Source organism: Pyrus communis, chromosome 8 (assembly GCF_963583255.1).
Source record: "Pyrus communis chromosome 8, drPyrComm1.1, whole genome shotgun sequence".
Classification (NCBI taxonomy): Eukaryota; Viridiplantae; Streptophyta; class Magnoliopsida; order Rosales; family Rosaceae; genus Pyrus; species Pyrus communis.
This window is the reverse complement of record NC_084810.1, coordinates 7,292,204-7,307,130: the sequence shown is the minus strand read 5'-3', so window position 1 is coordinate 7,307,130 and position 14,927 is coordinate 7,292,204. Positions and strand designations below refer to the sequence as shown.

At 33.5% G+C, this 14,927-nt stretch overlaps 1 protein-coding gene across 1 annotated transcript; it reads left to right on the top strand.

The window, feature by feature from the left end:
* The first annotated feature begins 5,823 nt into the window (after positions 1 to 5,823).
* On the top strand, positions 5,824 to 13,593 carry LOC137741660 (gibberellin 2-beta-dioxygenase 8-like). Its single transcript, XM_068481356.1, has 3 exons — positions 5,824 to 6,299; positions 12,495 to 12,816; positions 13,360 to 13,593. The coding sequence occupies exons 1-3, from the start codon at positions 5,842 to 5,844 to the stop codon at positions 13,591 to 13,593; spliced, it is 1,014 nt and encodes a 337-aa protein (XP_068337457.1). The 5' UTR covers positions 5,824 to 5,841.
* Positions 13,594 to 14,927: the final 1,334 nt, after the last annotated feature.

Here is a 14,927-nt window from a genome sequence, read left to right as displayed (position 1 = left end):
GCAAAAGGGGTATTAGGAGAGTCCAAGGCCTTTGCTCCACACCAAAAGGAATCTTGGTGGTGGAAGGAGGAGGTACAGACAAAGGTTAAGGCTGAGAAGGAATATTGTAAAGCCTTATACAAGGATAGGACCGATGAAAATAGTGACATGTATAGAATAGTGAAGAAGGAGGCGAAGAAATCTGTGAGAGAAGCTAAGCTAGCGGCTTTTGACGATATGTATAAGCGACTAGATACCAAAGAGGGAGAGTTGAATATCTATAAACTAGCTAGAGCAAGGGAAAAGAAGACAAGGGTCATAAATCAAGTGAGGTGCATCAAGGATGAGAATGGAAAGGTTTTTGTTATAGAGAATGCCGTCAAAGGCATATGGAGAAGTTATTTTCATAATCTTTTCAATGAAGGACATGAAAAGAGTACTTCTTTAGTGGAGTTGAGTAACTCAGAAGAGTGTAGAAACTACTCATTTTACCGCCGAATTAGGAAGAAATAAGTGGTTGTAGCATTGAAGAAGATGAAGCATAGAAAAGCAGTGGGCCCTTGATATACCGATTGAAGTGTGGAAAGTCTTGGGAAAGACGAGTATAGCATAGCTCACAATCATTTTCAATAAGATTTTGAAAACGAAGAAGATGCCAAATGAGAGCCGAAAGAGAACTTTGGTGCCTATCTACAAGAATTAGGGTGACGTAAAAAATTGCATGAACTATAGGGGTATTAAGTTAATGAGTCATACAATGAAGCTTTGAGAAAGAATAATTAAGCATAGACTGAGGCAAGAGACACGGGTCTCGGACAACCAATTTGGGTTCATGCCAGGGCACTCAACCATGGAGGCAATTTATCTTCTACGAAGATCGATTGAAAGATATAAAGATATGAAAACGGATTTGCACATGGTCTTCATAGATTTAGAAAAGGAGTATGATAGGGTCCCAAGAGACATTCTTTGGAGGATTTTAGAGAAGAAAGAAGTATGAGTAGCATATATCCAAGCTATAAAGGATACGTATGACTGCCATAAGAACTCACGAAGTACAAACTGAAAGCTTCCCTATAACTGTAAGGTTACATCAAGGCTCATCTTTAATTCCTTACCTTTTTGTATTTGTAATGGATGAGTTAATGGGACATATTCAAGATGATAATCCTTGGTGTATGCTTTTCGTAGACGATATAGTGTTGATAGATGAAACTCGGGAAGGAATAAATGCGAAGCTTAACCTTTGGAGAGAAGTGTTAGAATCTAAAGGTCTTTGCCTAAGTTAGTCAAAGACAGAGTATATAAAGTGCAAGTTCAATGCAAACGGAGGCTCAAATGAGTTAGGGGTGAGAATTGGAGATCAGGAAGTGCCAAAGAGCGACCGCTTTCACTACCTAGGATCTATCATGCAAAAGAACGAAGAGTTGGATGAAGACCTCAACCATAGAATACAAGCTGAACGGATAAAGTGGAAGAGTGCATTTGGTGTGTTGTGTGACCGTCGTAAGCTCAAGGGAAAATTTTATAGGACGGCAATGCTTTATGGCAAATAATGTTGGGCGGTGAAGCATCAACACATACATAAAATGGGTGTAGCGGAGATGATAATGCTTTGTTAGATGTGTGGGCACACAAGAAAGGATAAGATTAGGAATGAGGATATTCGAGGTAAAGTAGGAGTAGCTGAAATTGAAAAAAAGATGAGATAAAATCAGTTATGGTGGTTTGGACATGTGAAACGAAGGCCTACTGACGCTCCGGCTAGAAGATGAGATTACGGAACAGAGTTTCAGGGCCGAAAGGGTAGAGGAAGACTTTGGAAGAGATTCTAAGAAAAGACTTAAAGTACTTAGATCTAACGGAAAAAGTGGAAAAAAGACTTTGTTGTAGTTGTTATTGGTACATTAGATAATGTTAAATTGTTGAGCATTAAAAAATGCAATTTATAATACATGTGACACCTATAATGTAGAAAAATATTTAATAAAAGATTTAAAAAGTACAAATGTTTAATTTAACAAATAGAATAATGACGCATTTAAATCTAAACGCCCAAAATTCTTCAAATTATCTTATATCTCGAAACACTGTAGAAAATAACTGTTAACAGTATTGGACTCCTCTGCAACTGTTAATTAGAAACTGTTCAAGGGAAAAAAGACAAACTTAAGTTGATATTTTTTTTTGGGGGGGGGGACACGGGGGGACGGGGGGATTAGAAACTGTTCAAAGGAAAAAAGACAAACTGAAGTTGATGTCCGGGGGGGGGGGGGGGGGGGGGGGGGGCGCGGCCCAGACCAAGATGTTTGGATAAGAAGGCATGTTTGGATTCAATCAAACTTTTCTAGTACAGCTCCGATGTTAAATCACAACTACATTTGAGATATATAGATATATAGAAAAGTATGGCTGGATAAATTAATATGTTAGATTAAATTTGTAAATTATGTAATGTGTTACAGTAAAAAATAAACACGTTAATTAAAATTTAAGTGATAATTCAACTCAACAACTGTAATAGATGATTTATTTAGCATTACCCTATTATAATATCAAAAGATGGATTCGTGGCACCTATTTTTTGTTAAAGAGATGGCTAAGAGATTGGCAAACCTTAATTATTTGGCCCCATTGTGACAGGTAGACTTGGATAGTTGGATTGCATTTGGATTTCGAATTTGTAGATTGTAAAATAAATTATTATTTGTCATTAGTAACGAACACTTAAGCGTAAGTAATTTTTTTTATTTGTAAATGAGAGTTTTGAATTTTGACTATTATAAATAATGAGTTCGATACGTAATTATAAAAATAACTTACATGTGATTTAGAACAAATTCTCAGCCTCCTATATACAGTTGTATAAAAAAGTACTGAATGATGATTTTAATTTTATAATTTCCACTAGAAATTCCAGTTAACTAATTAAGAATGAGCCCTAACATTGTATGTGAGACCTACCTTCATATTTTTTATCAAGCAAAATAATTCTTAGACTAAAGGGAGAGAAGGGTTTGAACTCAAACGAAGTGAGTTAAAAATGAAAATCTTATCAACCAAGACAATGCACCACTTAACATACGCACTTGATATATATATATTAGTGTTAGTTTTATGTGTCAAAATAAAAATAATCTTAGAAAAAACAACAAATAAAATTCTGAAAATTTGTTTTATAGAAAGAAAATAAAAATTCTGTAAAGTCACCAGATGTTCAAGGCTTAATTGTACTTGCACTTTTAAAACATGATCATATTATCTATACATTTTGTATGTTGACATATTCAAACGCGTCTTATCCATTTCAGCCATAGATTCCTAATCAACACACTACTACTAATCACTCCACCTAAGCTGTTGTCAATTCTATTCCACACTTCATGGCGTAGATCACTATATATTTCTCTTCGTAATGTCCTGGAATCCTAGAATTTTCTGTCATATTTAGTCAATTTCGAAGTATTGCTTTTCAAGAATGACTTAATTTGGAGCTCTGAGGAGAACATCAGAAGGTTACAGGTAATCGGGTGCACTTATTGATCATCACGGTTCATTTAGTTATTGCACAAAAAGAATGATAAAAACAGGAAAAGTCCGCACACCTGTTTTCACTTTCTATGCATTCCTGTTTATCTTGGTCTCTTCAACCCTAGTCTTAGGGTTTCATCATCCATCTTCCTAAAATCGTCTGCAAGAGAAATGGAAACATGAAGATCATAGTTATGTGTAGCTAGTTGAATCTAATTTTCAACTGACCCGCCGAAAATAAAAAATTGAAGCTAATAAATTTGTTAGCTTCGCCGGTTAAGCTGGTGGATGGATAAGTTCAACAGACCCGTACGTATATAACTATTTTACACACACACACACGCACTTATAAAATTAGGTATTCTTTCAATGATCATTGTTGTAAAAACCACTCTAGTATGAAACCAATAAATCCCTCAATTAAATTGCTATCATTTTAATAAATAAGAATGATCACGTTTATTAAGGATTAAGTAATAAACCAATCATTAATATTCATGTCTTTTAGTTTTCAAAATTTTGTTTATAAATTTAGTCTCCCTAGCATTACCTCGCATATTAATTTGTTATTGCTAAAAGTAGATGTCCTAGTGATTATGAATTTGTCTTAATGGTTTTAAAGTATGTGTTTGTATATACATATATATCGCCATGTGTGTGTATATACATATAAATAGCCAACAAATGGCAATATGAATGAGACTAGTGTTTAACAGTTTTTCAGGTATTTGATGAACGCACAAATGCTTATAGGCATAATTTGTCTGACCAAACAATTTTTCTAAGGGATGTTTTGATATAGACGCCTCGTTTTTAAATATCATAGACTAAACATCTATTCCTTTTGCAAATTTGATTAAACATTTTCCCTACAATTTTGGTACTTTAATTTTATTTCATTAGAAGTCTATTCACGTTATATTCCTTTTTTTCCTCTATTGTTATGCATCTCTTATTAGGATGATTTAAGATTTTTTTTAATTTTTATTAAAATATTTATTTTAGTAAATTAAATAGAATGTAACAAAACTCATTGCTAGGTACGTTTGGTTATATCGGTACGTTTGATTATAATGGTACATCATTTGAATTTTTGGTCCATTTGGCTTCTTGGTACATTTGAATTTTTGGTACATTTGTTTTCAAAACATAAGTTTTATTACTTTTTGTCCTAATAATGAGGCATTACTTTAATTAATTAAATTTTTTTATAGAAAGAGTCGTTAACAATGTAAAAGTTTAAATTACTTTAATTAATTATTTTTTTTATAGAAAAAGTCATTAATTAACGGACAATAGCCTTTTTGTTAATACAAAATTATATGATTTATTGTTATTGTTTAGCATTATCTACAATAATAAGGATTTATCTCTAATCAACTAAAATTTATTCCAGAGACTTATCTACCAAAAAACAAGACTATCTAGAGCATTGTGTATGAATCAAACATATTTTTAAACATTCCAAAAAGATGAATATTCATTTTAATATAGTTTATAATTGGGTATGTTTTAATTCGGGGTTGGTACGTTTTCGTTTGACGTTGGTACGTTTTCATTTAATGTTGGTACGTTTCCATTTGGCGTGGGTGTACATTTAGATTCGAAAAGTTTAAATTTTTAGATTTAAATATAGTTGAAATTATTTAAAATATATAGCATATATTTAAATGTAAATTAATTTCAATTAATCTGAAGTAGTTCAAGTCTGAATATCTTAATCAAATGTTTCAAAAGCTTAATCAAAAACTCAAAAAGCATAAATGTTTAGTCTACAAAAGTCTAAAACGAAGCATCTAATTCTAATTTTCTCGTTTTCTAATCTAGCTTGATGATTTTACAAGGATAATCCTTGAAAGAACTAAATACATTTTAACGTTTTCCGATCATTAAATTGCATTGTGGAGTAACCTTACAACTGCAACATTTGTTAAAAAAATTATAAAATTAAAAAAAAAAAAAAAACTTTATTCTTTTGGAAACTCAACTGTATAATGTTACCCTTTCCTATGTGATGGTATATATACCTGACCCTATATATTGTGAACACAAAGGTAATATAGGATTGTAAAAGTTGTGGATGTGCTGCTTTTATGTGATACAAGCGATATCAGAAGACATAAGTAAGAGTGTGTGCTCTTAATATATAACTGAGCTATAAATCATTTGCTTGTGCTTCATATTAAATAGTAAGTTTGTGCATATGGCTTAATTTCATAATGTTTCTAATTTCGTGGGATGTATTCAATTAATTACATCCTTATTCTTAGGGTTCAAATATTTCAAATTCTGAGGGTTTAAAAGCATGTTTCAGATTCCAAGGCAGTACTAATGGATTTCGAACCTCCATTCCAACAAACCTGGAAGGCAACACTCTTACAGAATTCCAGCCATGAAGCATTATTAACAAGTCATGATTATGACAAGCTTTCTCTTGCTGAGGAATGTGAGTTGCCTATGATAGATCTTAGCCATCTAAATTTGGGTCACTTAGAGAGAGACAAGTGTATGAATGATATCGCTCAAGCTGCAAACCAATGGGGTTTCTTCCAAGTTGTGAATCATGGAGTTTCACAAAAAGTTATAAAGAGCATGCAATATGAGCAAAAGAGGCTATTTCACATGCCCTTTGCAGAAAAGGTTGAAAAGAATTTCTTGAATTTATCCAGCAACTGTTACCGCTGGGGAAATCCACAAGCTACTTGTTTGAGGCAGTTCTTATGGTCAGAAGCATTTCATATATCACTCAACGAAATTCCAACAATGAATGATCTTCACAAGAGTCTCAAGTACGTACTTTTACTATTTCACCTTTAAAATTTTCTTTTCACCTTAATACATTCTGAAAAGAAAAAGGAACAAAAATATATGATAATATATTTGTTAATTAATTAGCCAGGCTTATGACTAAGAAACACAATAGCAGATTAGATGCTTACTTAAATTTCCGAGAATGAAGATGACGTGGATAATGTAAGAATGGTACTTTGTTTATGTATAGAATAAGCATATACCCTTGATAATGATATCTTGTTAAAATTAAGAATGCGACTCATGTTTTTAAAATTGTCGACTAATATGTATTTAGTTACAAGAAGTTTCATTAAAAGATTAACGTGTTGTGACTAAATAGTCACTTTCTTGTACTGCAATAATCTGAGTACTGCAATAATCTGAGTACTAAATCATCATAAACTTCGAAGTTTGAACTATAAATCTTAAGTTTACTTCTGTGATTAAGGATTTTTATTAGGTCCCTGAGATTGTGGCCAAATTAGCAAGAAATGGATCAGAAAATATTGATAGGAGAAGTTAGAATGCACCACATGAGCATTACAAATATACACAAGAGAGATTTACAATTGACCACTTAAAAGGAGTCATTTGCAAATGCCTTTTACATATCTTTGTAATAATCATATAGTGCATTTCTTATCTCTCATATCCAATTAATGTTTTGTAGTACATTCTTTCTCGTTTGCCTTAAATCCCTTGAAATAAAAAATCACTCCCTTAAAATTAGTTTAAACTATTTAATATATATCATGTACGTATACATAAACGCTTTATAAAAACCAAGTAGACGATGTATATATTTAGATTCATATGCTTTTAGTAGGTATATTTATATTCATTTTTACAATGCTACATGTCGTAACAATTAATAACATGGGAAGTTTTGGATTAACCTATTGGAAAATATAGGACAGATGATCTTGGTTATTATCAAGTAACAACATACCGATTGAATTAAATTTTAATGCGACATTATCGTAATGTATTATTTATTGGCATATTATAATATGCGTGAAAGACATAATTGATATACTGTGAATGTAGAATATGAAATTAATAAATTGCTTATAACATGAATCATTTGCTTAACATACCAGTGGAACTATTACACATAAAAACTTTTAGTCTTGAAGGACCTAAAAGCATACGCATTACCAATTGGACCATATATATTTTCATTGGTTAGTAAAATTAGTTATTTTTAGCAATATTATTGAACTCTAAACTAAACTTCTTGCGTGAGTATTTTTCTAAGATTTCATAATATCTACATTTGCAAGACAACTGACCAGTGACCAAGGAAAATGAGAAAAATCCCAACCCCTACTGCAGCATATCTACTGTTATGTTTGTGGTCTTTGTGGTGGATTTGTATCGTGGTGCTTGCGCTATAGTATGGAGGTGTTTGTATTTGTGGTAATCTTAGGAGTTTAATTTTATGTATTTTTGTGTGAATTATCTTCAGATCAATGTATTGGTGTCACGTCCTGATCCCGATGTACGTCAGGATCGACACGTGATGTCACCAAGTACCCGTATATCTAACATACCCCACCCCCGGGATATGGACAAAGCACAACTCAAGATTTGAATTGCATAGTAATTTTTTTTGTTTACTCTATGGCTGCATCTAACCTCTTTGTTAGACTGCCTATGTACCCTCTGACGGGATCAAGCCATTCGTAGTTCACCATTTGTTAAACTCTGAACGTTTCGTAAAACACTTTCTAGCAGAAAACATAGAGTACCACACTACACATCAACCATAGGCCAAACAAAAGTTGTCATCTTGCCATTCAAACACACATATGTTTTCCAACACCATTCCACAATCACGTCAATTAATAATCCATACAATACACCTAGAGCGACACACTTCGGCCAAAGCCTACATCTATGAAGTTTTCTCAATTTAGACCAAATCCAACGAATCAATGAAGTCAATGATGTGATTTTGAACCACTCAACGAATCCAACAACATCAGGTTTTAGACCACTCAATGAAACCAAAATACTAAGTGGGATTTTGGACCACTAAACGGAATTCAAACCAGTATACAATTCTGGACCACTCAACGGAATTGCGGAGTAGAAGGGATTTCGGACTTCTCAATGAAATCCGAGTGGATACGATTCCGGACCACTTAACGGAATTGCAAAGTACAATGGATATCAGACCACTCAACGAAATTGCGGAGTACAATGGATATCAAACCACTCAACGAAATTCCAAAGCAGGATACAATTTCGGACCACTCAATGGAATCCAGGCGGAGCAGGGAACCAGACCACTCAATAGAACCCAGTTCCAGACCACTCAATGGAATCAAGCAGAAGTCCAAGAAACATAACAACGGCTCGAAGAAACAAGACATGAATCAAGTTACTCAATTCACGAAGGCTCAACGAAATGAAACAAGCACAAGTACTAAATTTAGAACGGACCAAATAAGTAAGAAATGAAACGATATTGAAGCAACGAATCCCCATGACAATAGGTTAACGGTCCACTGCTAGCCTTCACATTTAACAAACAATCCAACATGCGTTTCAATCACATTTCACAAATATTCCCAATGCGTAAGTCAAATCACATTTCATAATACTAGATCGATGGCTAATTATTAAAAATCACATTTTAATAGAAATCACATTTATAAAACCAAGTCATATCCACAAAGGATACTAAATACAAAATCAAGGTAATAACCATATCATATATATTAAATTCACTCATCGAGATAGGTCCGCAAAGCCTCATTGAGTCTCTAGTAATACTAATTTTAGAACTTAAGGATGGTTAAAAACATTTGGATCAAAGTCAACCCCAGTAATTCAATTCATCAAGATCTGTACGTCAAATTTTATGTCGATCCAGCGGTCGAATCGTCGATTCATATAATGATAAAGTGGCGTACCATAATGAAACTAGGTTCAAACAATCAAATCACATCAAATGGATATCAAATATGAAATTAGGACATCTAATTTAACTTAAAAAGGCATCGTCGGCCCACTGGCCATGCGTCGCTGCATGTGCCAGTTTCCGGCGAATGGAAACCCAATTTTCCGACAAACTCCAAAAATTACCAACTTTTACAGAATTGTAGAACACACCAAGGGGAAGAACTTTTATACATGGGTTGAAGTTCAATTCGGCCGGGAAATACTTGAAACTAACCTCGATCCGTCAGAACCCTAGATTCGACTCCAAAACAAGCTCTGACGCCTCAACCAAACTATGGGCATTGTTCCTGGGGTTGAAAGGAGTTGATTGATGGTGGTAATTGACTGTAATACTTCCAGGAATGGTGAATCACCGCCATAGACTTCTCGGCACCACCGACGTTATTCTTTGAGAAAAGAAAGCCAATCTTTGTCGAGTTTGGGTGAAAATGGAATAGGGATCAACTGGATTCGAAGTGAGGATCAATATGGCACTGGCCCATAGTCAACGATGGCCAAAATAGGAAGATACGGTTAGGTCTGGTCGGCAGGTCGAAGGGGGTCTGGGTCTGGCTGGTTCCTCCCTCATTTCATTTCCTTTATTTCTCTCCTTTTTGGTTTGCCAATTTCTCCCCTCCTGTCCTTCCTTTCTCTTCTCTTCTTCCCAACTCAGTCGTACACGTGGCACCTAGATTGCTGCTCTAGCAAAATTGGAGCCTTCAGATTAGTGGTTAATTACTATTTTACCCCTACATTTAACCGCTAATTTCTCCTTCGTTAAAACTTTGTTTCACGAACGGTTTTCATCTACGCACTTGTGAGGTCAAGCTTTATCCAAATATGTAAATAAAAATGACAAAACATATAGGAATTAAATATGTCCTCGAAAAGTCTGTTTTGTTCATTAAGGGCGTTTTCGTCTTTTTACTTATCAAAAAAAAAAAAAAAACTATACGCCGTAATTATAAATGCGTCGAAACTAAGAATACAAAATATGTAATTTTAAATACTGAAATCCGAGGACAAGATTTCACAATTGGTCATTGGAGAATATATAGACTCATAGGGTATCATGTGAGAGGGTTAGATAAAAAAAAAAGGAATAGTATTTACAAAATTACTAACCAAAATACCATAATATCCATCCAAAGTAATTAAAAGTTAAAGTTAACATCTCATCAACAATCTTATCTATTTAAAATAATCATAACTATTCTAGACGAGTTTTCATATTTTGAAACTATTACATGATGTCATCTATACTATTGAAAGAATTAGTAAACTCAATAAGGATAGTTAATAAAAATTTACAAATCCTAGTACTCAAAGTAAGAGATAGAGTAGAGTAGAGTAGAGTAGAAACATATAAAAGTTTATAGAAAATAACAGAGTTTTACAAACCTTATTGTTTGCTTATTTAATAGATTTAGAATTTGGAATGGTAAAATGCATATCAAATTTCAAAAGAAGAGGGGGAATCGTCAGCAGTGCATCATGAAAGAGATTAGATTGTGAAGGAAGAATTTTTTTTAATTAAAACTGAATGATGGGTTTTAATTTATAGGTTATTGATGATATATGATAAATGATCATATAAAATATGAGTCCTGCTCTGTTAAGGTCCTCATTTGAGGACTTGTGAGGACTAAATGCGTAATAGCAACAAGACTATATTAGTTTAGATTCAATAGCTTAAAATATTTGGCAACTTAAACCAAAACAAAAAATTGAGTTTTCCATTGGTTCATAGATTTTAAGTTGGTTTTGGTTTATTAAGTTGATAAATATTTCAAGCCTTTAAATTTAAACTAATATAATCTTGTAACTAGTATGCACTTGGACTTCATAAGTCTTCAAAATGAGAACTTTAGGAGAGCAGTACTGATAAAATATACTTAATTCTGCAATAGGAGGAAGATGTATTGGAATGAAAAAAGAGAGAAAGATTGAATTTGTTTCAAGCATTGCCTAATAAAAGGGTTTGCAAAGCAATAGAAATAGGTGTATACTAATCTTATTTTTTTTCAAATTCATGTTAGGTCTGGGATCATCTTGGTCCCTTTATACCTCGGCCAGTGAAGAAACATTTCATTAGCTGGGTATGAGGACTCATTGTTAGCTATAGCCTATATGTGGATGGATAAAGTACGTTTTTTTAGAATCCATCTGCATTATATGGATGGGGATTGTAGGGTACCTGAATATGTCGCATTTCGTACTTGAAGGGAGACATGTTGTCATTTGTCAATCCAGCAGGGGGACGTCTAACCCTACTACGTTCTTGCAGGCAGGCACCATCCATTGCCTGGCCTGCCACATGCATGGATCAGTCGTTATCACGTGATTACCACATATGCATAACATGCATGAATGTCTTTGGCCCGACAGGCTTTGGGTAAATTTCAATAGAGGTCATTCACAAATTCGAATATTCATACTTTACTTAGCTTGAGAAATACGTGTTTAAAAAAATTGTCCTAATTTTAATCGGGTATATATGCAAGCGATGTAAAGTACGAATATTTGTATTTTATGTTGCTTGCATAACCTACTTGTCATTCACAAATATTATAATCCGTGTTTTTGTTACTGTGATAATTTCATCAACAAATATTATAAACATGTCTTTGTTTTATTGATTGATATCATGGCTTAAAACAAAAGGTCGTGTGTTTGTTTAAGATACCAATAACGTTTGTGAGTTAAATAGTTAGTTGTTAAGAAGGACGACAACTAACGGGAATCGAAGTGCATAGTTGTAATTGCCTTTTGTCAGTGTGATAAAAGCTAGCGTCACCTGCTAAAAAAAATTCATATGTTTCTCAACCGTAACTATATCACATGAGCTAACAAAACCACGTGAAAATGCTGTGCTCCTACCCCAAGTATTTTGTCACCGCAATATGTTTATGATCATAGACTAGTAAATTATTTATGGTGCGTTTGATAATTATTTTAATTTTTATTTGAAAACTTATTTGGTAATTATTTTTAGTTTTTTTTTTTTTAAAAGAGAAAATTGAAAATCAAAACCAAACTATATAAATTTTGAAAGCTTAAAAAAAATATCTTTCAGTTTTTTGTTTCTGTTCATTGGAATAAAAATTGAAAACATTAACCAAAAGTTTTTGGTTTTCAGTAGTCAAAAAAGCAAAAATTGTAGACGAAATGGTTATCAAACGACCTTAGTTTATTATTTCCCCCCAATTATTTTCCATGTTTGGTTAATTACCGTCTTATAGGTCAACAATTGAAGCATTCGTGAAGGTGGTATCTGGTTTGGCTAAAAACTTAGCTGAAATTCTGGCACAGCCTTTGGGTGTCCAATCGATTTACTTTGAAGAGAATTGCCCACCAAGAAGTAGTTATCTTCGACTGAATAGATACGCTCCACGTCCGTTTCCTTCGCAAGTGTTTGGCCTCGTCTCGCACACTGATACCGATTTCCTAACTATAGTTCACCAGGACCAAGTAGGAGGTCTGGAAATATTTAAAGATGGAAGATGGATGGCTGTTAAACCCAATCCTGAAGCTCTCATTGTCAACATTGGGGACTTGTTTGAGGTAATATTCATATATCTTTAAGTTATATTGTACAAATTATACTTTGTATAACTTAAGAGGGGTGAAAGTTTCAGTTTTAGTAGGGTTTTAACAAGGATGATTGTTGAAGGATATTAAAAACTAAATGATGTGGTTGTTGATAATTGAATTATTATTGAAATGTTGATTTTAATGTGTTTATGTCTTATTGGTGGCACATCATTTAGTTTGCAAATTTAATTTAAAATTTTAGTTTCTCTAGCATTACCCTTACTTTTATTAAAAAAAAAAAAAAAGAATAAATAAGTGTATAATCGGATTTTAGATATTGGGATTAGGTTTGACTCAATTTTTTTTATTTTTTTATAGTTAAATAGGAACTTTGATATAGATTAAAATTCAACATATCAATTTTTCGAATATATATATGGGTATTTCTCATACATATTGGGGAAATAGTGTCATAAATATGTACTACATATGTTCCAATTCCAGCTTCAAAAAATGTCTCTTGGAAAACATATACCCTAATATATGTGTATTCGTATGTGTCACATAACGCAGGCCTTGAGCAATGGCATATACAAGAGCATCAAACACCGAGTGGTTACCGGACAAGAAGTTGAGAGGTTTTCTGTGGCATATTTCTACTGCCCCTCCTACGATGTAGTGGTCCGAAGCTGCGGTGATGAACCATCAACTTATAGGCAGTTCACTTTGAGGGAGTATAAACTCCAAACTCAAATTGACGTTCAGGAAACTGGTGAGAAAGTAGGGCTCTCAAGATTTCTCCTTTGAAAAACATATCTCAAAGCTGATGGCAATTAAAATTATATATATATATATATATATATATTATCTTTCTACTTGATATATGTAAAAGAGGACAATAATCATAAACTGACGAAGTATGGTATATATGTGATGTGAATCATTTTTTCTATCTTTTATCTTTTATATATAAAGCCAGCAGCCCCTTTTGAGGACATGGCTTCACCAAATATAACATCAAAAGGCCTATTCAATATTATTTTCTCTATTTGCAAATACATTCAAAGTATCTTAAAAGGTGTGTAGCGTCGGTGATAAAAAATGTCACATCCCGACCCGGGCTCCATCACATCTCGGGCTCGACTCCACCGTAGCACGATAATGTTCGCTTTGGGCCCCGGCCACGCCCTCACAGTTTTGTTTCTGGGAACTCACACGAGAACTTCCCGGTGGGTCACCCATCCTGGGCTTGCTCTCGCCCGAACTCGCTTAACTTCAGAGTTCCGATGGAACCCGAAGCCAGTGAGTCCCCAAAAAGCCTCGTGCTATACGGAGGTGGACATGTACATATAAGGCACATCACCTCTTCTCCGTTGGTCGATGTGGGATGTTACAAAAAAGGTCTTTCGTGCGCGCACAATAATGTGATTCAATCAGTTGTTTGTTAAATATTATTCTCTATTTTTAATGTAAATTCAATAGAATGTAGATGCAAATTGAAAGACCAATTTTATTATGTGGATTTGACTGCTTTGATTGGTTTATGAGAGGTTTCTTCTAGTATGGTCTAATATTATTCATTCAGTCCAAATATTTGACTTTCTTTTTGTCATAAAAAAATAAAAATATTGAAGCAATTCACGCATATAAATACATTTAAAATGTGTAAGTCGAGCGTAACACATAGTGATTATAAAAATACTTTTGCACACGCGTAAGCAAATGCATGAAGGCTAGTTCATTAATAAGTGTCAACTGTCTTCCTGTTGAATTTGAAGATCTTCTCATCCTTCTCTAACAAAATGAAGAGTGTATGCCACTAATTAACTCAATGAATTTTCCTAGAGATAATCTTTTTATTTTAATTTTATTATCATTCAAAGATCATTTCTAAGAAAATTCATTTGAGTTGAAAACCGTTTAGTCATCCATATGAATCAAAGAAATTATTAGTTCATTATGACGATGCTACTTATTACCATAAATATCGATTTATTCGACACATACGAATGACCACTACAAAAAAAAAAACACATTAATTACCAGACGGAAGAAATTCGTCGGCTAAAATGAAAAATTCGTCGCCATAAATCTTAATCAACGGACGTTCGTTGAAAAAGAGTAGTCGGGTAAAACTTGTT